The sequence below is a fragment of the Perca fluviatilis genome, chromosome 8 (assembly GCF_010015445.1).
Source record: "Perca fluviatilis chromosome 8, GENO_Pfluv_1.0, whole genome shotgun sequence".
Classification (NCBI taxonomy): Eukaryota; Metazoa; Chordata; class Actinopteri; order Perciformes; family Percidae; genus Perca; species Perca fluviatilis.
In genome coordinates this window covers 20,219,517-20,243,848 of record NC_053119.1, presented here as the reverse complement: position 1 = coordinate 20,243,848, position 24,332 = coordinate 20,219,517, and the positions used below count along the sequence as shown (strand labels likewise).

General features: G+C 42.4%; 1 protein-coding gene across 2 annotated transcripts in view; it reads right to left on the bottom strand.

The window, feature by feature from the left end:
* The window catches only part of reln (reelin), a 98,551-nt gene that overhangs the window by 8,491 nt on the left and 65,728 nt on the right, over positions 1-24,332 (bottom strand). The window contains exons 12-56 of one of the 2 annotated variants that reach the window (XM_039807716.1): positions 23,768-23,919; positions 23,498-23,613; positions 22,005-22,213; positions 21,341-21,469; positions 20,670-20,779; positions 20,406-20,472; positions 19,890-20,126; positions 18,625-18,789; positions 17,852-18,088; positions 17,309-17,501; positions 16,398-16,510; positions 14,679-14,816; positions 14,309-14,495; positions 13,211-13,416; positions 12,426-12,597; positions 11,987-12,193; positions 11,629-11,864; positions 11,311-11,468; positions 10,990-11,197; positions 10,799-10,875; positions 10,116-10,274; positions 9,793-9,987; positions 8,501-8,774; positions 8,234-8,374; positions 7,937-8,114; positions 7,709-7,793; positions 7,408-7,590; positions 7,085-7,253; positions 6,845-6,950; positions 6,499-6,725; positions 6,135-6,358; positions 5,452-5,602; positions 5,104-5,362; positions 4,665-4,914; positions 4,088-4,256; positions 3,698-3,838; positions 3,230-3,407; positions 2,363-2,556; positions 1,999-2,249; positions 1,719-1,873; positions 1,333-1,547; positions 945-1,122; positions 663-838; positions 456-562; positions 96-338 (exon numbers count right to left, since the gene is read on the bottom strand). In XM_039807716.1, coding sequence (XP_039663650.1) covers positions 96-338; positions 456-562; positions 663-838; positions 945-1,122; positions 1,333-1,547; positions 1,719-1,873; positions 1,999-2,249; positions 2,363-2,556; positions 3,230-3,407; positions 3,698-3,838; positions 4,088-4,256; positions 4,665-4,914; positions 5,104-5,362; positions 5,452-5,602; positions 6,135-6,358; positions 6,499-6,725; positions 6,845-6,950; positions 7,085-7,253; positions 7,408-7,590; positions 7,709-7,793; positions 7,937-8,114; positions 8,234-8,374; positions 8,501-8,774; positions 9,793-9,987; positions 10,116-10,274; positions 10,799-10,875; positions 10,990-11,197; positions 11,311-11,468; positions 11,629-11,864; positions 11,987-12,193; positions 12,426-12,597; positions 13,211-13,416; positions 14,309-14,495; positions 14,679-14,816; positions 16,398-16,510; positions 17,309-17,501; positions 17,852-18,088; positions 18,625-18,789; positions 19,890-20,126; positions 20,406-20,472; positions 20,670-20,779; positions 21,341-21,469; positions 22,005-22,213; positions 23,498-23,613; positions 23,768-23,919 — 7,925 coding nt within the window. The remainder of the gene's footprint in view (positions 1-95; positions 339-455; positions 563-662; positions 839-944; positions 1,123-1,332; positions 1,548-1,718; positions 1,874-1,998; positions 2,250-2,362; positions 2,557-3,229; positions 3,408-3,697; positions 3,839-4,087; positions 4,257-4,664; positions 4,915-5,103; positions 5,363-5,451; positions 5,603-6,134; positions 6,359-6,498; positions 6,726-6,844; positions 6,951-7,084; positions 7,254-7,407; positions 7,591-7,708; positions 7,794-7,936; positions 8,115-8,233; positions 8,375-8,500; positions 8,775-9,792; positions 9,988-10,115; positions 10,275-10,798; positions 10,876-10,989; positions 11,198-11,310; positions 11,469-11,628; positions 11,865-11,986; positions 12,194-12,425; positions 12,598-13,210; positions 13,417-14,308; positions 14,496-14,678; positions 14,817-16,397; positions 16,511-17,308; positions 17,502-17,851; positions 18,089-18,624; positions 18,790-19,889; positions 20,127-20,405; positions 20,473-20,669; positions 20,780-21,340; positions 21,470-22,004; positions 22,214-23,497; positions 23,614-23,767; positions 23,920-24,332) is intronic. The other variant, XM_039807715.1, reaches the window with a different exon arrangement.

Here is a 24,332-nt window from a genome sequence, read left to right as displayed (position 1 = left end):
AAGAGGCGGAAGAGTCATAGTTATTTCCAGAACATGTCCTTTGTCATCACCGGTCAGTTGTCAGGCTCTGATTACGTCAACATAAACAAACTCACCATCATCAAAGGTGTCAAGCAGAGTGGGCGGGTTGATGTCGGACCCCCCCACCAAGATGTTGTCTATGGCCCACTGGGCTCTCTCCAGACTGGGGGTGGCGAGGCCAGAAGAAATGGTAAATGGTTGCCACCAGCGCAGACGAGTAGCATTGGTCAGAGCTCCCTCTGGGAGGACGATGTAATCTCTCCTCACTGACACATACTTCAGGTAGTCCATCTCATGCAGCAGTGTCCAAGACACACCTGAGGAACAGATATGGACAGAATTAGAAAATGAAAGAAGAGAAGAAATCCTAAACGGATGATGATGAAAAAGGAAAATTACACAATGCACTGTATGCATGCATGTTATTATTGCACCTCCATCAGTAGAGTAGTCCAGCAGCACTCCCTCTTTACGACAAGTTGGACGGTGGCACATGGTCATGTTATCTTCACTTCCAATCCTGGCCCAGTACTCAACAAACCTATCCACAAAAACACAATAAAAAATGCACTCAGAGTAGCACAATATTTAAAGATAAATAGAAAATGTCTTGCCGTGATTGACAGAAGGAGAGTACTAACTTTGCTCCGCGGAGGTCCAGGTCTGCAGTGACAGCCTGTCTGGCATCAGCCCCTCCAAAGTACAGGGCTGTCCCCTCTACCAACACGCCACAGTCTGTACAGGGCCTACCGCCTTCTAGCACCTGCCACTGAGAGCCTGCTGCCCCCTCCCGGTCAAAACGCTCCTTCAGAGATGCCTACAGAAGAAAAAAAAACACAGCTAAATTCTACTTGTCTTTTTATTTTGTTAAAAATAAACTTTGTTTGAGTTTTTTCTTTAACTGATGGAGAGCCAGATTCTACCTTTAGAGCAGTGCTGGCATAGCAGTTTGGTCCTGTGAATCCTGGGTCACAGAGACAGCGCTGATCCAGACAATCTCCATGTCCCCCACAGTGGCCGTCACACGCTGGCCCGATGTAAAAGTTCTCGACACCCCACTGAATGTCTGAGTGCTGCTGGAAAAAACGGAACCGCACCGCTCTGAGGAAAAAACAGGATAGGTTAGTCAAACAACATGCATACTATTTGCATAATTTATATGACAGCCTTTTTTATAATTTATACGATGACAATAATATGATCTATCAATAATTTAAGTCAAGCATGCCTTGATGGTACAATTAAATATGAAGCAGTAATGTATGTTTTTTCAAAAGCATGTGAAGGTAGATATGAGGTAGGATGACTCACGTGTCAGCCAGGCTGTCAGGCAGGGGATAGACCGCCCTCTTCCAGCCTTCAGCAACGAAGAAGACTGACGGCTGTGAGACCTGACCTCCACAGCGGGGGTCAGCAGGCAGGCACTGGGGCACCAGGTACTTCCAGGTCACTCCAAAGTCCACTGAATACTGAACATGAATTTGCCGGTCTGCATGACGCTCTGGCACACTGCAGCCTACTGCAATCTAAATCAACACACAGATATTAACCATCATAGCAAAAAGGGGTCCTTCTGACTTAAATTCATACAAAGATGCAATACGTTGCAGTACGATGAACTTGGTACACTAAAGAACATCAAACTACACAAATATATGTGCATATTGTCTATGTGTCATTTAAGGCTTATTAGTTACCTTGAACTGCATGACCCAGCCCTTGTCAGGAATAATATCATGTGTGACAGCATACACCTCTCTCCCATCAGCATTGCCACACACCATCACTCCATCAGGAGAGCTGCAGAAGCGCTGCACTGAGCAGTCCTCTGAGAACAGCCAATGATCGCTCACTGAGAACAAAGAAAGAAAGAGATGCAACAAGAAAGTTATGAAACTAAGAGGCTCTGTTTAGTGATAAAAAAACGTATGGAATTCCTGTAGACTGTTTAATTGAGCCATTGAAAATGAGAAATACCAATGGGTGTTTCCTCCTGCTCACTCAGCTGCCCTACTCTTCCTGCGGTCCCATCAGCAGGAGCTCTCTCATGGTTGGGCAGCGCCACGCCTCCAAATGTGTCAGATATCTGTGCTCGTGGATCTGAGCCTGCGATGAGGACGTTATCCAGAGCCCAATCACTGTGGTCTGCTCCCTCATGTTGTGGCTGCCACCAGCGCACACGCACTCCCTCCTGACGGGCAGCAGGGGGCAGCAGCACATTCACAAACCTGAACACAGTAAAAAAAAAAAAACGAAAGTCACAGATATCCTGCTTCACTCTTCACTCATTTACTTGCAGGTAGTTATGTCATTATGAGTCGTTTGGGTGAAAAAAACTCACCCAGGCTTGGTGTACAGATCATAGAAGATCTCTGTCAGTAGATGCCAGTTGATACCTCCATTCAAACTGTACTCCAGAAGCACACCCTGGTTGCGGTTGCTAGGAGGGATCATGCAGCCGTACATGAAGTAGAACTGGATGAACTCAGCGTTGGTCAGGTTCAGGTCCACTGTCACCAGCTGACGGCTGCAACTCTGTGCACAGACACAGAGAAATGTAGTCAGTAGAGTATGTCTGTGATGAATGTATGCCTGTCTGTCTTTCTGTCCCTCTTTCTATTTCTCTATTTAACTGTATTATCCTTCTAAAAACAAATCCAACAGGTTCAAACATGTAGGTTATTTTCATTACAGAGATCATTACTGGAACATAACCCGAATAATAAAACTGACTTAGGTAAAGTTTGAACTTTAACTAATAGCAAATTATCCTGATACAGCTTAATGCAAGACCTTTAATGGTTGCTCTTAAGAGGTTTCTCTGGCAGTGCGTCCATCCACATTAAGATCAGCCTATCAATAGGTATCTATTTACAACACTGTCCTAAGTGCCTTGGGACAACTAAAACTGACATAAGGGGCAGACAGCTACTTACTTTGTGGTCTTTTATTCAACAGATTGATACTCGAAGCAGCATCTTTCAGATACTGTTAGATGTGACCTATTAAATCAGTACATGCCAGGGCTTTTGTAGTCTTTTTTGCAGAAGCTTCAATCTCTCCTTGCATGAGTGGAAGGTGGGTTAACTTTATTTCAGAATTGGAATGCATTTAATTGCATTTATCTTGCACCTAACCCTTGGTTTTCATGATAGAACATGTTAAAATAAAAAAAATAATCAAACAAGGAGGGTAGATGTATATTTACCCCACTGAAGTGCAGAGCAGCTCCAGAGGCCACAGCTCCACACACAGTGCTGAGTTTCCCACCGGTGAGTATGTGCCAGTGGCTGAGTGAGGGAGCTCGACTGAAGCTGTCCTTCAGCTGGTAGGGCAGAGGAACCACAGGCTCATCGCAGTACTCTCCACCCCACTCTGGGTCACACCTGGGGAGGATGGTGGAGTCAAATAATCAGATTCAAAGACAAACTGGCCATCAAGTTTAGCGAGTTTAGTAACACAAACATACTGGATACAGTAAAGTAACTTTACATGATCAAATAAAAACATTAGGTCCAAACACCTTTCCATATACAACATTCTATAAGCACATAAAGAAAATTACAAAAAATAAGTCATTTTGAATTAACTTTGTATTTCATTTTTACACCTGTTGCTTATTACTAGCAGCTGACATTCCAGACATTAAAGCATGCATAAGGCTGCCATTACTTACACACAGGAGCTCTGTTGGCAACGTCCGTGTCCAGAGCACATATCTGGGCAGCCATCTCCAATGTAGAGGTTATCCAGAGCCCAGGTCTGCTGCTTGTCAAAGGGAGCCTGCTGGAACCAACGGAACCTTGTGGCTGGAGACCTAAAGCCATAAAACAAAGTCACTGATACATTTCACAGGTTAAGTTAAAATAAATCATACACAGTAGCAAGTAATTAAACTGTAAATCCTGACATTGCACTTTATGATTTGGATCAGATTGTAATGTGGTAAAGGAGCAGCTACACCACAGCCACTTATTTTGATTAGAAAATTAAGAGTGTATTGCAGAATTAGGATATGCCATGACTACACAAGTTTGTCCATGTTTGAGTTCAGGGCACTGCTGACCTGGCATATGATGGGATAGGCAGGGTAACACGGCCCCACTTGTTAAAAGTGTCAGAAACCAGCAGCCTCTGCAGGGTGTAGGAAGAGCAGTCAGGACTTGTAGGCAAACAGTCTCTGACCACAGGCTGCCAGGTCAGACCCAGATCCAGAGAATACTCCAACTCTACGGCTGCAGAGAAAGAAGACAAACACAACTGTCATAAACAATTTACAACATAAACAGCTTGACAGTCTAAAAACTAAATATAGAAATTCAAGCAAAAATGTCACACATTTGCTTGTTCCAGCTTCTTAACTGTAAGAACTTGATCTGAGCCTGCGATGAGGATGCTATCTTTGCTTTTTTTTGTTATATCATAATAACTGAAAATCTTTAGGTTTTGGACTGTTGGTTGAATAAAACAGGCTATCAAAATAGATCACCTTTGCCTGTTGGAAATTTGAAACTGGGAAATTTATTTTTTGACATTTAATAGACAAAATGATTAATCAATTAATTGAGAAAATAATTGGCAGATTAATCGATAATGAAAATAATCATTAGTTACTGCCCCTATTCACACTTGTAATTGCTTACAGTAGCACGAGTTGGTGACAGAGCAGGAAGCAGAAAAGTCAAACTGGATGAAGGCGTCTTGACCCAAACTGATGTCAGTGGTTACAGCATAGCGAGTGTTGGACTTCTCTATAAATGCGAAAGCAGGCCCATCAGAGCCACAAACAGGCATTCGGGTTCCTCCAGGGTGGAGGAGCCAAGACCGCCCATCGATTGAAGAGAAATCATCCTCCAAAGGTCCCCAGCCACTGGCACTGCCACCAACTACCACCTGGGGAATAAAAGATACATGTTTGCATATTTAATGTGAAGAAGGCAGAGAAAGTCGATATGTCAGAGATATGAAAAAAAATAAAGTTTGGATGAATGACAGCTGTGATGTTTTAATGCTTGAATGTAAATGATTGAAATACTTATTGTTAGATGGATGAATGGTTGGATGGATCCTCACTTACTGTACCTGGTCAATGACCCATGGGCTGTAAAAATGTCCGTTCTCAGAGGGCTGCCACCAGCGGAGGCGAGTGGAAGGTGTGCGGGCACGCAGTGGGATCTCCAGGGCCACCAGGCGAGCCTGATTACTGCTGTTGCTAAAGAGAAACTCCTGCAAGAGGCCCCAGGTAAGTCCTCCATCCACAGAGAACTGCAGCAAAACCGGCTGGGATCGAGGATCTGGAGCTGCCTTACCACATCCAAGACGTAGGAAGAACTGAACAAACCTGCAGAGCACAACCATTAAACCATGAGATTATCACTTTTGATTATGTATATGTGTGAACTTGGTAAGGGCTTGTTTGTGTAGCTATACCTGGCATTTGCCAGGTCCATGTCATTGGTGACCAACATGCGAAGGCCGTCCTCGCTGAAGAACAGGTGGTTCCCACTCGACATGATACCACACTTCCTGGATGGTTTACCACCGCTCAGTAGTCTGAAACGCTCAGAATCCACAGCTCCTCCTAGAAACATGTACACAAACACACACAATAAACAGTAAACACACATTGATAAATCCATTGTATTAACAACAACATCAACAGGAAAGCTCCCAATAGTAACTTTATTTACTGCACACTAATCAAAATAATGTTTAAAATTATTTTAAAATACAAATAAAAACAGCATTAATTGACGACTGAAGAACAATCAAGTATAAAACAAGGCACACAACTGAAAAAAATATCTTTAAAAGCATTTAGCTAAAGGGGATCCTATTGTTAACTGTAGTGGAATATTAAAAACTATATGTTATGTGCATAAGTGTGAAAGAATTTAGTTACTTACATTTTACTTCAGTAAAACAAGTTAAAATAAGCCGACTCCAAGCTATTGGAAACACGCAATGACTACCTTATCTTTCTCAATGCAGTATCACCACAGATTAGGATTTCTGATAACTCTGACTGATCAATAAATACAGATACATAATCCATCAAATTTACACACACTGTCTACTTCCTGATAGCTTTTTGTGTCTGTATGGTGATGTACCTTCAAAGTCCTCTTTGAGGAAGTCAGGGTTGGGGGTGTCAGGCACAGAACAGTCAGATCCAGAGTAATCGGGGTCACACTCACAGTGGCTGCCACCCACACAGGTACCGTGACCGTTACACATGTCCTGACACTGTGGGCCAATGTAGATGTTGTCTAATGCCCATGTTGGAGGAGCAGAACCAGTTGAAAAGAAACCCTGATACCAACGGAACCTCACTGACCTGTAGGGAGGTCAAAATGCAAAGATTTGAGAGTAAGAACTATACTTTCAACAGATATTATCTTGTAGGCAAATTATTTGAAAAAGTTTCCCCTTGTTTTCTTTTATGCATCCGCTGTACAGGATGTATCCAGTCCTTACCCACAGAGGCGAAGCTTGCCAAAGTGAATGACCTCCCTCCTCCAGCCCTGAGTTGTACCAGGGAAATAGATGCTGGCAGGGTGGAGCTCTGTGGAGCACAGTGAGGAGGGCTGGGACCCACCGGCACACAGGGGTACCAAAAGGTGCCATGTGGCACCAAAGTCCCGTGAGAACTCAAGACGCACTGGGTGGGCGGAGGAACTCTCAGCTGTGCAGCCCACATTAATCTAGAGAGACATAAATATACACAACATTGGCAAAGATGACGAGCCATGATTTATGTTTTGAATGAGGAAGTGTTATGTTTGTTGCTTTGGAAAAGAAGTCATCAAGGCTGTTTGTGTACCTCAAACTGGATGATAGTGTTCTCATTCACGTCAATGTCCCTGGTGGTAATGGAGTGCTCTCCAAGCTCGCTGGAGACAAAGACCATGGCTGACTCATCCTCCTCCCTACACCAATCACATACACGCAGACGCAAAGATCAGGCAAGGACAAAAACATTGTTTTGCAGGTTTTATCATAATTGGGCTCACAGATGATATAAAAACATCATTGTCAACATTCAAAAAAAGGTTTTTCCTACAGTCCAGTCTTCTGGTAGGGGCAGTAGAGGCCAGTGTTTCCCCCGGGGAAGAACAGCCAGTTGGACTCATTGGGGCCGTCCTCAAAGCTGTCTATCACCACCAGTGGGTTGTGTAAGGAGCTGCCATCAATGATGAGATCATCTATTACCCACACTTCCTCCTTCTTACCTAAGGGGTATAATGTTGTGGAGATTGTTACACACTGATTCTACTGGTAAGGGAGGCATAAAGAAAAGTCATTGTGGAGAAGAAACAGACAATAGATGTGAAGAGCACAGATTGTGTGAATTTTAGTGTGCAACTACACAATGTGTCCACTCACCGCTGTTGTAAGGTTGCCAAAGTCTAAAGCGTGTGGCATTGGTCTGGGCGCTGGCTGGCAGCGGCAGGTGGAGGAACAGAGTGTCAGTGGAAGCTGGGAAGTAAAACTCATCCAGCATCAGCCAGCTGATTCCTCCGTTCACAGAGTACTGCAGCAGCACTGAATGGGAGCGCTCCGGGACACCTAGAAAAGCCCACAAGTTAAACTATTACAACAACATCTGGAGAAAGAAAAGAGACAGTATTTTGATAAAAAAAATAAAGCTATACCAAAAAGAAAAAAACACTGAGTTATGTATTACCTTTAGTGATGAATTTGAAGGAGAACTGGATGTAGAGAGTGTTGGTGCAGTCCAGATCCCGTGACACTATCATTCGCAGACCATCCTGCAAACAAACAGACCAGGATTACACTGTTTGTCAGTTATGAAAAGTCAGTGATCTACTGTAAATATATCAATCCATGTCTTTGTGATTTAACCGTATAATTATTATTATGGATGTTTCTGAGTGATGTTTAGGACCCATACCCCTTTGAAGATAAGGGCAGTGCCAGATTTAAGAGGCTCTCCGCTCAGAGTTCCCCTCTCTGCTCCGTACACCTCAGGCCATGTCTCCTGCTGCAGGTTCTCATTAAAGTCCTCTCTCAGTACAGATGGCAGGGGGGACAAAGGCACACAGTGTGCACCTCCATAACCCTTGTCACACCTGTGTGAGAAGAAAGGGTAAGTAACATTAATATGAAGGTAGAATAAAGTGAACCAAGTGTGAAAATTAACAAACATTAAAATTCATCAGCTGTGCAAAAAAAAGCCTGTTTTACTTACACACAGCGTCCATTGTCACACAGACCATGTCCAGAGCACATCCAGGGGCAGCCAGGGGCCAGTAACAGGTTATCTAGAGCCCATCCTTCTGCCCCTGGGGTGAAGTGAGTTTGGATCCAACGGAAACGAGTTCTGGGGGAACTGAGGGATTCAGAAGCAAGTTATAAAGAAAAGTAGCTTCAGGAGTCCATGCACCTTCAGATAATATACAAATACTATCAAAACTGTCTACTAATTTTGGGCATAAAAGTAAAAAAAAAAACGTACTTAGCCGCACTGGGCAGGTAGACTGTGATCCTTCTCCAGTGTTTATACTGGGTCGAGGTATAGATGGAACTCTGAGTATAACCAGCGCAGCCAATGGCTGGGGGCACACACTCTGGGGTGATGAGAGACCAGTGATGACCGCAGTCTGTGGAGTACTCCAGTCGCACACCATGGGAGAAGGAGGTGGACTTACTACACCCCATACTCAACTCGAATTGCAGGAATGACGAACCTGACACCTCGAAGTCCCAGCTCTCTGCATATCTTGGCTTCTCTGCAGACACAGTATAAAAGCAATGTCACATTTTTTGGTATTAACTATAACCTGATTCTAGTATCCTCACTAGGTTACAATGATTTAACATTCTTTTCTTCAATAGTGCTTCAACATAATTAACTTGTATGTGTCTGCTTGGATTTGAAAGTTTGGTTCTGTGAGTGCAAAATATATCACACACTGTATGTTGACCCTAAAAAAACTAAAAAAGGTGTTGCTAATTTCCACGTCAATGCCACTTGGAATAAAACGTGTACACCCAAAACACAAAGTCAATACAATCCAAATGCAAATAGCATTGCAAATAATAGGTATAGGAGTTATGTGTGAAATGTGTGCATGTTTTAGCGCATATTAGATCAGTCATGGTGTCTGACAATCAGTGCTTGTGTTCACACAGGGACACCGGCACTTTATGTTTATAGATGTGTTGCCAAATTGATCTGGCTTTGCACGCTAAACGAATGGGCCCTAAATCCGCTCACAGCTTGATGCAAGCATAAATAACAGGCAGGTTGTTCATTCAGGTTGGCTTTCATTTATTATGCCGCCGCAGTAAATGGGTGATTCAATTTCTGGCTTCTGTGTGGGTTATACTGTGATGTCACTGTACTGCCTTTTATGTGGTTTGTTTGTGAATATATATGTCAGTTTATTAAATGTGCATATGCACATATGTGTATACATGTATGGTTGTATCTTTTACCTTTTTTCCATTATGCAAAGTCAACTGTCCAGCTATTTTGCAGTAACATGCTGTTTCACATTTACTTCAACACATTCACAATGGGTTGCTCACTACAAAAACTGCAGCTTTACTGAAGCAGTTGGGTGTTAAGTGTCTTACTCAGGAGCCACTTGACAGTGATTTTTGAGGGAGTACAGTAGCTACTTCACTTTCCATGCACACACTCTCTGAGCCAGTTTAGATTTTACAATTGGTAACCCTGTAGTCATAAGCCCTCCTAAACTAAATGTATGTGCTTATGAACAGTAATGTGTTTGTGTGACTCACTATCTATGGCCTCGGAGTTGAAGGTAAGTGCTGTGTCCAGAGACAAACAGTCCACAGTCACCTCCCCACCCTGAATGCGGTACCAGTTGTGCCTCAGAGGCGTTGTGCCGTCGAACTTGTCATGGAAACCTGTTCTGGAGCTATCGTTCATACCAATGAAGACATCATCCAAAGACCACTGGGCAGAGTGTTTCCCTGCAAGGATGGAGAGAGAGAAGTACAAATGAAAATCTAAACTAAAGCTGTGATATCAAAAATATATTGTAATATTGTAATTTTTCTGTGCTTTTCCATAATATTGTGCACCCTAATTATGCACTAACCTTGCTGTGGCTGCCACCACCGAAATACTGTGTAGGGGGTTTTGGCTGCAGGTGGCAGCTCGATGGTCACCACTTGGGGCTCGAGGAAGGAACTAAATTCCAGCTCCCTCACAAACTGCCACTGGACACCATTGTTGGTAGAGAACTGGACAATGACGCCTAGTCGTTCAGAACAAAGAGCAGAGTGGATAGAACTCTTAGATGGGAAATAAATTTTCATAGATACAGAACTAAGTAAATTTTGCAGCAATTACAAAGAAAAAATAGAATAAAATGCAACAGAATCAAACAACAGTACAAAAGCTCTGATTATTACAGATAAGCTGTTTAGGAGGCTGGCAGAGATTTATCTGACGCTGCAGAAACGATCAGACTGAGCCTTCAGCACTGCTGCAGGCTAGTGATCCACAATCTACTGAGTGGTGGAAACAACAGAACAGACAACACTACACTTTGATTCTCCAATTAGAAAAAATACTGACAATGACAACCAGATCTGTACCTACATAGCCTATACTGGATCACAATGCAGATCAAAGACAAAGGGTGAAAAGGAACAAATGGAGACAAGCCAAGTGGTGAACTGATCAGATCAGATGTGAAGCTGCTCGCTACAGACTGCACTCTTAAGCAACAGCCACATGAATGCAGCAGAGGGCCTTAATACAGTATGTGATAATTACCTTCGTTGCGGGAGCGAGGCCTGGTGCAAGTGGGCCCCAAACTCTTGCTGCCAATTCGGATGTAGAATTGGACCAACCTGTATGTAAACAGTAACAAATAAATCTCAATTTCACATTAAACAAACAGCCACCGATTTAACTGGTCTCCAGTGCTTACAGATGAGAGATTTATGGGTGTGAATTCCACTCACCGTGTGTTGGTGGTGTCTAGAGGCACTGTGCGCGCTTCTCTCCTCCCAGGGCTACTGAAGTAAAGAGCTTTGCCGTCACCGATGATGCCACAGCCGCCTCCAATTTGTCCCCCACTTAGGCTCTGCCAGAGTGGGCTCAGCTTCCCCTCAAATCCCTCAGTTAGCTCTGTGGGACTGGCTACAGATGGGACACAACTATCCTGCTCCACTATGGAACACAAACAGGGAATCACAAGCTATAAAATATAAAGACACATGGAAAATATGATCTTTTTTATTGCTTTCAGTTTCATCCTTTTTCCTTTCCTATCTGTAATGTACCTGTGTATCCCATATCACAGAAGCAGACTCCAGAGATGCAATCTCCATGTCCCCCACAGTGGTTTGGACAAGGCTCAGAGATGTAAACCCCATCCAAGGAGAAAGCTGGGGCATCTCTGTACATGCTGCTCTCCTGGAACCAACGAAACCTAGTTTTACTGGGAAAATGAGGGGAAGGAGGTAAGGGAATGAGAGGAATACAGAAATTTAAATTATACAAGTGAACTGCTATAACTGCATATTCTGTGTCTAAAGAAAATGAATAAAAACTCTATTATAACTTAGCAGATCCAATTGCATGCCTGTTACCATAGCTACCTGGCTGCAACATTGCGTGGAATGACCACAGTGACCCTGGTCCACTGTTCATAGTCTCCAGTGTTGTAGACAGTGGGCTCTCTAAGCTCACGGCCACTGCCCTCACAGACACCTGCCCCTGGGGTTCCTGGGTAACAGCCCTCTCTCACCAGGGCCCAGGTACGACCGGCATCATGAGAGTACTGCAGCATGACTGGGGCAGACGCGCTGAACTCTGATTCACAGCCTATGTTCAGCTGGTAGGGGATACAGTGGACAGAAAGTTAAAGAACAATTTAATTCTGATAAAGTAGTATTGTTTGCCTGTTTCTCAAAATTGTTCCTGCCTTTCTAGTTTTTACACTTTCCATGAGTGTACCTTAAACTGAAGGGTGTAGCCAGGGCGTAGGGCCAGGTCCCTGGTGACGGCCACCCTGTCCCCGTCGGATCGCCCAAACACCATGGCAGAGGGTGTTGGGGCACAGAAACTGTTGTTGCTTTCCCTCTCCATGCCTTCATTACCCAGCATCAGCCACACACTCATCTGGTTCAGAGGGTAGTCGAATGCTGGCTTCTCGTAAAAGTTCTGCAGAGACAGAAGAGTTTATCGTAGTGTTTTGTGTTAACAGGAACCAGAGTCTGCAGCAGAACACATTACTGGTAAGATAAATGGATACACTTGAAAGATTTCATAGCTGTTCTATCTCAGTTTGGCTGACACTTTCCATTACAAAAAAGAAGCAATATCTCAAGATGAAGCCGAAGATGCTGTACGAGGTAAGAGCACAAATGACAAGATCCTCAAATTGATTCCTGACCTGTGGTAGAGTTGGATTAGCCATAGGAATGATGTGTTTCTCCCTCTCTGACAAAATTATGACATCATCGATTGCCCACTGGTCATAACCCTCCCCAGAGTGAAGAGGCTGCCACCAACGAAACCTTGTGGAGGGTGTCTTCGAGGCCAAGGGAAGCTCATAGTGGACAAAGCTGAGAATGGAAGAAGGGACATTGGCATTTCTCTCCCAAAATATACAATAATCATACCCACATGTCAGTGTTGGAATGTAACTAAGTAAATCCAGCCAGGTACTGTACTTAAGTACACATTTGGGTTACTTGTACTTTACTTGAGTCTTTTCTTTTCATGTTACTTTTTACTTTTACTCCACTACATTTTAGAGGGAAAAATTGTACTTTACTTTGGAAATTAAGATTTTTGTGCACAAAACACATGTAGTTTTTAAAACACAATGTTTTATTATATATTAAACTACCCAACAATATATAGACCTACAACTACAGCTGAAATAATAAGCCGATTAAATGGATTTTTCTGCATTGAGTACTTACTTTAATACTTTAAATACATTTCCCTGATGATACTTACATACTTTTACTTAAGTAACATTTTCAATGCAGTATTTTTTCCAGTGTGGTATTAGTACTTTCACTTAAGTAGAGGATCTGAATACTTCTCCACCACTGCCACATCTAAAACTCTTTTTCCATATTTACTGTAAGAAACAGTAAAAGCAGATTGTGTGCACTGTTAAAGATGAGAAATGTAAATGTTCCCTTTCTTCATCTGCAGGTTTCTCACCGAGGCTTGGTGAAGTCAGTGAAGTACATCTCAGCGATCAGGCCCCAGCTGATGCCTCCGTCATTGCTGTACTGCAACAGCACTCCTTCCTCCCTGCTGTCTGCCTGGTTACACTCCGCCCAGTCTCCGCCCACCCGAAGGTAGAACTGCACAAACTCCGCCCATTCAGTGTCCAGGTCCCAGCTCACCAGCTGCCTCAGCCCAGCCTGACAACAACAACAACACACACAGACACACACACACACACACACACACACACACACACATTCGTACATATTAAGGAAAGGATGATCAACTAGGAGCATCACGACATACTTTTAAGTGCGTTATTTTCACTTTACTGTATCATGGCCACTTTCCAGTGATTCAAATATGAATATTGTTTGTTCATATTGTGGGGCAATATACTCTTTTAATGGAAAGTTTGTTTTGCTAATATCTTTGTCAATCCTGGAAGAAATGTCACTGCAACAAATAGGAGAGGCTGTTTCCTGGTAAGAGTTGCAACAATTAAATTTCCAGCCATGTGTACTCATTTGGAATAGTGATAAGGTTGTAACATACAGAGGTGTGCAGCAAACTGAAAATTGTGCACACCACACCACCATCCAGTCAGAATCAAGTATTATATAGAGCCATGGTATGATTACATAAAATCTACATGTTTTCAGAGTAGATGTAATTAAGAGGTCAAAGGTCATCAGTTTTTGGGAGTAAAATGTAGAAATAAATCAGAGATTGCATACCGTTCCTCTGCCAAGTTTGCACTATCCTCTAAAGTAGTTATTTTAACGCAAAAATATTTTTACATTTGTAATCTGGATCTGGATTTGCACCAAAACAGACAGGGACAATGATATGATTCATGTGCCGGATTTACTTCTAAGAAGTAAGTGCCATAGTTTATGGAAAAATATGTAATTGTGAAAAATGCTGCATTCTTTCAATGTTAAGAAATTGTTTAGAAAGTTCCTGGGGCTGGACCAGGATCTGGATTTGCACCAAAAACTTGCCATAGCTTTCCATCTAACTTTACTTTAATTTGTTGACTTCAACATTGTTGGACATTCAAGAAAGGCAATTTTATAGTTGTTTTACCTTGCTGAAGTACAGCGACGATCCAGATGAGACCACCCCACAGCCCATGTCAGGGGTCACCACCTCTCCACCAATCACTTCCTTCCATGTGGCCAGCAGTGCATCCTGGGACTCAAAGTCAGAGAGTACACTGGAGGAGAGGGGGGAGGAGGGCTGGCAGTCTGTTCCAGAGAAACCATCGTCACACCTACAAGAGAAGACAGTGGCTTAACCTCATATTTTGGCTCTAGGTGCATCTGTGCTTTGATATGAATCCCAAAAAACATCCATCAAAAGATATTTATGGGCCTCAATGTTGAGTGATAATAGAAAAAGAACAACCTTATAAAGTTTAATGAGTGTGTGTTTGTGTGTGTGTGTGAAAGCTGACCTGCAGTGTCCATGGTCACACCAGCCATGTCCATGGCACATGTTAGGACACTGCTGGCCTATGTAGATGTCATCCAGGGCCCACTCGTCCTGTTCGCCATAGTAGTTCTGGATCCAGCGGAACCGTGTGGCACTGGACCTGAACACAGAAGGTACACACACACAAAAATAGTTCAACTAGATTCATACTATAGAGGCTGAACAAAATTAATAACATACTGTAACTGACTGCTCAATTAGAACTTATAAAAAAGTAATATCATGTTGCAATGCATTGCATGATCTCAGAAATCAACAGTGTTTGCTTGCATGTCAACCACATCATCATGTTATACTCACTAATCTACTTCTCTACTGGGGATAGAGATTTGTGGATTTAGTGTTCTGGCAGGTAAAGATTAACCTTATCACATGTGTGTATGTCTATTTTCCTGTGTGTGTGTGTGCGTGTGTGTGTTCTGCAGTTGAATGTCAGAAAGAGGGCAATATTATCATCACATCACCTCTGTTAATGGTAGGCTTTGGTTGTGAATGTGTGTGCAGTCTAGTTACATGCTAGCGCATGTGAGTGCCTTTCTGTGCAGTGCATGTACAGCGATGACAAATGGCTGTAGAAGGTTAGATAGTCAGGTATATTGGTGGTTTTATAGCAGGGAGGTTTCGTGGCCTGCTGCTTCGGTGACCTAGTATATCAACTCAGACCACCTCCTGATCATATAGAACTGGCCACAACTGTTTTATTATCATTTACTGCCATGACCCTGTGACCTCTCATCACACCCTGCAGGAGATTAGACCACCTTTATTTAGGAGCTGGGTGGTAGAATGAAATGGGGATGGAGGTCACAGTGCTCCGTGTGGAAGGTTTATGAGAATGTTTAAATTGATATATGTGTGAGCTAGGGCTGTAACAGTACATGTATTCCTCAGAAACTGTTGAGTACAGAATGACTGGTTCAGTATGGGACTTGTTTCAGTTCTACACAGTCTTGTTATCTTTATACAATGTTTTTGTATTGGCACATACAGAACCCAAATTAAACAGTTCATCCAGCAAAGCTTTGGCAGTCTGTCAGTTGTTGACAGACAGTTAGCTAAAACATGGTAGTCAGATTATCTGAGCTCATGGAGTGGCGAGCATCACTGGTATCGATAACACAAATAAGAAGCCAGAGCTGGAAGATGCTCCTATATCATTTCGATTCCACATTTAGGAGAACTATATTTTTTCCAGACAATGAGTAGAGAACTAGACATGAGATGTGTGCACCTCATTTATGTTGGCATCTCTCAAGTGTGTCTGTTTAAAAAAGATTAAGTCGCAAAACCCTCTGTCCACAACATGCGTGAGAGAGAAGACATTTTTATTGTGACAGCGATTTGTTGCTGAAAAAGTGTTGAAAATTCTTGTGAACAAAGCATGCTTAACAAGCAGAGATGGATGTGTGTTTGTGCACATGTCTGTAGTTGTGTATGGATGTGTGTGAGGGGTGTGTGTCTACGTATGCGTGGACCTGCAGAAATTAACAGTAATAGGTGTGGACGCTTTCTAGTATCCTTATTTCAGCTTTATGTTATACATCTTACTGTATCTCAGGTGCATTATGCTTGTTAACTACAGAAGACACCATGAAAGAACAGATCAGAGGACATATTATCCCAGAGGGTACTTTGTGAAACTTTTCTTTTATGTCTTCTGTAAAGATGTTGAGTTTCCTACCATGTCTTCTGAGGCAAAGACAAAGTGATGCGTCTCCAGTCTTTGAACTCTGATGGGTGGTAGACACTGGGAGCTGTAAACTCCGAGCAGCTTGGCATGCCAGGCAGACAGGCCTAGGTGAAAGGAACAAGGCCTTTCATTACATTTTCAAAAATACTTTTACTGTATACCCATTTGGGGGTAAAGGCATTGCTTATTGTTAATTGCTCAGAATTCATAAAACAAAGTTTTTTATTTATCATTATGGATTTGTTTTGCAAAATTATTCAGAAACAGCTTGATATTCTGCAGATACACCCTGAGGCTGCATTAGCCCCACAGTGTATGCATATAAAAGCCTAAGGCAGGATTACAGTATCTCTGACCTTGAACACTGGAACACAAGCAGGGATTTAAAGTACAGGACATTCAGTGAGTTACATTCTGCACTTGCCAGATGACTGCAGTTTCATGCACATGGAAGAATTAGAGAAAATTCACTGATGGAAGACTCATTACGCCCTATTCAATTTCAAAGGCAATAAAAATCTTGGCAGATACTTTGGTGCCTTATAAATATTTATGAGCCAGTTGTGATCACAGAAAATCTTTGTTGAATCATGGGAAGATAATCTGCTTGCTGATTCAAGTATTGCCATGTATTTGCTAATGGTAGGATGATAAAAAGTAATTGCGATAATTTCTCATTTGAAACAAAGTGTCACATTTAAAGTCATTATTTACATATTATTACATTATAATGAGTAAATCAATATTCATGATCATGAATAAATGATATGTCTCTCCAGGATGACTTCTACAGTTTTAGTCATAAACAAAAGGTGTGAGCCTGGCTGTGAAAACAAAAGGGATCGGATGTTAAAAATCACTTAACATGGGGAACAAAGTTGCATGTGTTTCACGCTCCTTACCTCTTTGACCAAGTGCCAGGTGAGGCCGTGATTGGTGGAAAACTCCAGGCGGACCTGAGTGTCAATGTGAGGGGAGGGCTCGCGGCCACAGCCCATGACCAGTGAGAACTGTAGACTGTAGGAAGCTCCGATCTGCATTGACTGAGTTTCCACATAACGAATACTGAAGCCAGGGCTGGGCTCACCAGAGAAACTAGAGTAGAACATGGAGTTTAGAGAGGATACTATACTGTATGTCATATGCTGTAGTGCACATTCTTAATACTACATGCAGAATGTTTATGTGAGTTCAGCATTTTTCAAATTGTTCTGATGGCATAATGTTTGGTTTGTTGGAATAAAGACAATCCTGGTGAAAATAAAAACAAGAACAAGTTGCAAATTACTGTTGTATTTAGTAACTAAGAATTGACAACATTTTTACTATTCAATCATGTTTGGACCCAGTGGACATCCTTTCATAAAATTAAAAACAAAAGCATGCAAATGCTGTGCAAAATAATGACCAATACAGTATTTGTATCAGAGCATTAAGTCTCCTACCTGAGGGTCCAGTCATGCTGGCAGTAGGGCTGTACATGGCCAAGATAGAAACCAAGACTCTGAGTGACGTCCAGCACGTTGCTGAAGTCCAGACTTATGGTGTTAAACAGCACAGAGGTCATGCTAATTTCATCCAGGGCCCACACATCGTGACCACGACCTGAATGGTATGGCTGCCACCAACGGAACTGGACGCCAAACTTCCGAGCACCGGCCGGGAGTTCAACTGACACAATTCTGGTTGAGGGAAAGAGATGATTAAACTGAGCTAGTGCATGCTCCACAGTCACAACTGCACACGTGACAATAGTGACTATTAGTGACTATTTGAGGATAGTATCCAATATGGCAAACATTTTAGCTGGAATTAATCACACAAGCTGACTGAACTGTGACTCAGACTCTGACTTTGATCTAAAGCCTGCATGTATGTATGTTGGTGTTTTGTACAAACATACATGTTGATAAAGTAAGAACCTGAACTTACACCTGCAGGTCAGATAGTTGTGTAGAACTTGTCCCTGACTCACTGGCCCCTGTTGACCTTTCTAGTGGTGATGAAAAGTGCTGAGACCCGGCCTGTGCAGCTGGAACGCAGCCCACTTTGTCTTCATTACATAAATAGATGGCTCTAACTGACTCAATGGGTCCCAGTGGCTTACACCTTCAGCACGCCATTAGCAGCACAAATGTGTGTGTTGATGGAGTCATAGTGTCTCTGTGGAATCATAAGCACACATCTCATGCACACACACTCTACACATAGGTGGTACCTTGGCTCATGGAAGCCTTGGTAAGCGTAGTGCTGCAGCAGCGTCCAGGTGATACCGTTGTCTGAGGAGTAATGCAGCAGGACGCTTCCTTCCGCTGGTCTGTAGGCAGACCTGGGCTTCAGGTGCAACAAAATAAGCATGGCTGAAAGGGTAAAGTCAAGTAAAGTTAGCGTCAGAATAGTTGGAGAGATTGTAATAGTAGGGACAGTTGAGTATAGAGTAGGGTAAAGAGGATTAATAAGAAAGACAACAGGTTATAAAAAAAAAATGGGTAAAAAAAAAAAAAAAAAAAAAAAAAATAGGGTAATAAAAAAAAAAAGAAAAAGAAAAAAAAAGAGAGAGAGAGAGAGAGAGAGAGAGAGAGAGAGAGAGAGAGAGATGGGTAAAGGGTAGACAAACAGACAGTCATGCAGAGTAGAGAGGTGGGAGAAAGGTGGCAGGATGATGGATGAGATGATTAAATGAATGAGGACAAAATTAGATTAGAAGAGGTGGAGGGAACACAAGAGTAAGACAGAGAGAGAGTGAATGAGAGTCAGAATTCATATCCATGTATCCATGTTAACTGTACAAGGTTCAAATGGAGCACAGGTTTTCATCCTTTTATGTGTTCTGTGTTTTGGCAGACTTTTTGGCATACTTTTTTTTTATTATCATCTAAACTAATGTAATATTTATTAAAATTCCCATCATCTATCTAGGTCTGCCAGTCAACCCCCAGCTCCCTCTGTCCTTGGCTGAGCTGTGCTTTCAATAGCGATGCAGTTTCCTCTTTCAGGCAGCTGTTCACTCAATCAGCCAGGAAACCGGCATTAAATATGGCCATCAGGTGGCACACTGAGAGCCGCATCAGGCATAATCAATCTAACACAGATGCCATATCTAACTTCACCATTCTGTCTCCATCTTTCTCTTTCATCTTTCTCATTTTCATCCTCTCCTTTCATCTCTCCTCTCATCTGCAGTCCTCCCTATGATCACACTCCATCTCCCAGCATAGGAACACAGAGAGTGGATAGCTGACTAGCTGGAACATTTGCAGTATCAATCAGAAGTAAAGACACTTGATGAAGACGAGCCACGGTTTTACAAAGTAATCTAATGGTGGCAAAATCACAATGAACATGTGCATGTACGTATATGTTGTACGTATACAAGAGCATACATGTGAGTTCCCTCATGTCTGTGCTTATGTCTGTATGTGTATGAAAGAAGTTTGTTTTGGTTTTTATATTCACGGTCCTGTTCTCTATCAGCACTTTCATTACCTGGCCTGGGAACTGTCAAGTGGAGCAGTAACCAAGTGTCTCCTGCTGTCTCTGTTGAAAACCAAGGCCTTGCCACTGGCCAGCACCCCACAGCCAAAGCTGACCTCAGCCCCACGAAGTGAGGAGAAGCTGTGGTAGGAAGAGAGGCGTGGGCTGGAGAAACCCTCTGACAGAAACGCCGGGAAGGTCTGGGAGGCAAGCTCACAGGCTGGACCACTAAAGCCTGGGTCACATCTGGGAGGTGGAGAGGGAGTGAGAGTGAGAGTGAGAGTGAGAGAGAGAGTGAAAGTGAGAGGTAGAGAAGAGGAAGACATGAGACATTAAAAAGAGTGACGGATACAAACGAAAAAAAGAAGACAGAGATAATGAAAATCCATTAATAAATCATAACCATAATACAATTTGAATAATTTTGAATGGTGATTGGTGTAAGGCATTACGTGGATAATGTGCAGACCAATTTTGAAGTAGAGACATTGGATTTATTTGGTTTAATAAAAATCAGATCCTTACTTGCAGCCTGTGCGAGAACAATGTCCTCTCCCAGAACAGAAACGAAGGCAGGCTGGACCAAGATACACTGAAGCAAAACATGGAGATAACATTTTTTTCATTTTTTTGCATACTTAGCTGAGCTGTAATAAAAATGTTTGTGATCTGAAACACATCCTGAAAGGAGGAGGGTTTGGGGCTCATTTGTGGGGTCCAACTACACAAGAAAACAATGGGTTTTCATGACACTGCGTGTACCGTGTAACCTGTACGTATAGCACTAACCATTGTCTATGGCCCACATGTTGCCCAATCCAGTGCCGGACTGTTTCCAGCGGAACCGTGTTGTCTCTGTCAGGGCAGCATTGGGCAGAGGGATGGAGATTCTCGTCCACCTGGAGAGACAATATACATTACACATATATCCACAGTGACTGATAGGTTGGATATTTCAGCCTACATGTTTCAAATGTATTTTATATCTTGTATGTAGGGTACTACACAAGAAGGTTAGTCTGGGGACAACCTTCACCCACAAGAATGTGTAAATCTATTAAGAGTTTGGGTACAACTTTCACACAGAGGAATCGGAGCCTGGAATGTGAGAATCTATTAGGAGCATTGGCCATAAAAGGTGTAGTTTAAGAGTAAACTGTTCCAACTGAAATAGATGTCTCATGCTGTGTAAGCACAAAAAAAAGAGTTTAAAAGGTATTCATCCTGATGTACATGTTGGTCATCCTTGGGCAGACGTGTCTGTATGCTCATGGTTGTCCCAGTGTCATGAAAGTTTGTTCACTGTGTAAATAAAGCTGCATTTGATTTATAATCTTCGGACTGGTCGTCATCTTTGAGGTCTCCCAACATCATTTCTGAGTCATCACCCGATATCAGTGACTGACTGACAATGATACAAGAACAGTCACACACATACAGATGTGAAGACTCATTCATACCCGCTGTAGTTGTCAGAGGAGTAGATGGTGCTGTGAGGTAGATGGGGTCCAGCACAGAGCTCTGGCAGACACTCAGTGTGGAGCAAAGACCAGGAGCGACCGTGGTTGGTGGAAAACTCCAGACTCACGCTAATAAAAAATAACAGAGAACATCTTATCAACATTTTCATTTTCAAATTAAAATAGTGTTAAATGACTAAAGTGCTCTGAATTTAGATTAGATAAAAAGAGTAAATTATGTCTTCAGATACTCCACTGTAAAGCATGTCCCTTTACCCCTTCTACTCTTTTATTAATAAGCACTCTGCAATTTAATACAGTTGAAGCTTCAAACGACTGCAAGAGTTTGAACCTTGAGGATTTAGAATACCCAGAAGAAATGTAACATGATCTTAACAAACTCCTTGAACTTACATTTCTTATTCGTTGAGCCAATTGGGTTCAGATTTCTCTAGATGCTGCTGTTTAGAAGCATGAAAGCATTGTGCCCTTAAGTTCCCTGTGGGCACCATTTACCATTCTAGACCCTAAAATAACTAAGTGAATCTCGGATGTCTCACTTGGCATGTGGAGGTTTCCTTTGTTGCAGCCCAATTCATGATTTTGATTTGGCGATATTTTCACATAAAAGCACTACCTAACCTAGTTTTCAAATGGGTCACACCTGTTGGCAGGCTGGTAGGAGCCACAGCCAAGGTTGATGGAGAACTGAGCAACATGTGTGTGGGTGCCAGGCAGCACAGGGAGCAGCTGCATGAAGTCCACAGCCCATACATGGCGGTTGGCACCACCATGTGACCGCTGCTCGAGGCAGAACTGGGTGACTGGTGTTTGTAGCTCAGTGGGCAGCGCCACCGATATCACCGCAGAAGTCTGAGACAGGAGAAATGGAGGATAGAGTGAATAGTTCAGACCAGTGGGAATATACATTACTAATTAGAAAAAGTGAAAAGCCGCCAATTTTTTTACAATCACAATACCCTAAAGCTCAAGATGATGTGTTTAAATTGGTTGATTTGTTGTCCAGAACCCAAAGATATTCAGGGGTAGATTTATCAAGCCGTTTGCGCCTGTTTCCAGGCACTAATTGGTCGCAAAGACGGACGTAAACGATGCGGGCTATTTACAAACAGGGCGCACTTGGGTAAAATCGCAGATTGTCTGCCACATGAGCGAGAAGAGACAAGTTGCGCTTTCAATATGCGTTCGTGGGAGGGTCGTGGGGAAAGTGGGAGTTCCACCCAAAAAGGTGGGAGGATAAGCGCAAAGTGCACCTAATTATATATTCCGTGGTATTTACAAAGACTGTCAGTAAGAGCGCGCCTCTATTCTGCGGGGGAAATTCTCCGCCTCTTAAAAGCAGGTCTAAACCAGCCGCAATCGAGTTTCCTCGTAGACCTTTATGCCGCTGGTGAAATGGCAACAGTAATTTGAGCAAGACGAAGACATAGGCTGAAAATATTTTTAACAGAAGAATCACACTTTGTCAGTGAACACAACATCATTTAGCGTTACAGATCAAGCAGCCATGCAATATTAGAGTTACTGGAAGAAATCAAAGATGAAATTGAATCTCCCACTCAGCGTTCACATCCCATTCCACCAGTTGTTAAACTCCTCGCTACATTACAAATACTGGCATCAGGATCATTTCAAACAGTCATAGCATCAGCAGTGGGAATATCGCAGTCTGCACTCAGCCATATCATAGCACCAGTACCGCTTTGCTACAGCGCAATTTACGGTCTGGTGGGCGGAGAAAGACGCTGATTGCCTGATGGGTATCAGGGTTGATAAATACTACGCAAACTGTGGAAGCATAGCGTGCGCTATTACCGAACTCGCATAAACAGATGCAGCGCAAACTGCGCTAGTGTTAGTAAATTAGACCCTCAGTTTACTATCACGTACAAAGAAAAGCAGAAAACTCAGCATTTTTGCTTAAACATTTTATATGGTGGGATAGTTGGACTAACAATTCTATATACCTGTGATGGTAATAATAGCAATGTACTGGCATGCAGTAAAGTGAGCACTTCAGGTTAATTAACTATAAGTTAATAATAATAATAATAATATAATAAAATATTAATAAAAAATAATAACTATATGATAGTACACATAGTTTTGTGTGTGATTACGTTGAGTATGTCTCACCCTGTAAGAAGAGTAAGGAAGAGTGTCGAGCACCACACGTTCCCTCTTGCCTTCAGACCTTCCAAACAGAATCACGTCGTTCTCATGAGACTCTCCTGGGTCACAGTCGCCACCACCTTTACACAAACACCCCCCAGTATGTTTATGCAATATAAGACACATTTGCAAAAAAATATTGCCAAAGTCACCACAAAGAGCAAGGCCACGTAGCCTACACAACAACATATCAAGTACTGCTACTGTTGTATTCTGGATAGAGGATTTCCATACCCATGGTAAAGTAGAAGCGAAGGTTTCCGTAAGACGTGGTGTCGAGGTAGGGGGTGCACACTCTCCTCCGGCCCTCGTTCTCAAACACTAGAGCTGAGCCCGATTCAATCTCTCCACACTGGGTCCCGTAGACAGCTCCCTCTATGTCCCAGCTGAGTAAAAAAAAAAAAACAGGGAGGGCGGGTTTAGTAAGTAAAGAAGTTTCTCAACACAAAATGTTTATGGTGAAATGCTATTTTTTTTTAATTATTATTATTTAAAATAAGTGGTACCTGAAATTTATGAGGAAGTATTTGAACAACCTTAATAATTCAAAAAATTGCAATTATGCCAAAAGAGTATTACTCTTAAAAATTTAAATAGCTCATATTTTTCACAGTCAGATGGTTTATGACCTGAATATAGTTTTAAAGTAACAATTCATTATTGAGAGTAAATTTTGTTTAAAAAGGAAAATAAGCCTAAAAATAACCATACAACGTGAATATAGAATTCACAGTTTAATAAATAGAGAAGGATACATTTATTGTGAAACTTTAAGCATTCAACCAAATATCATCCCCAA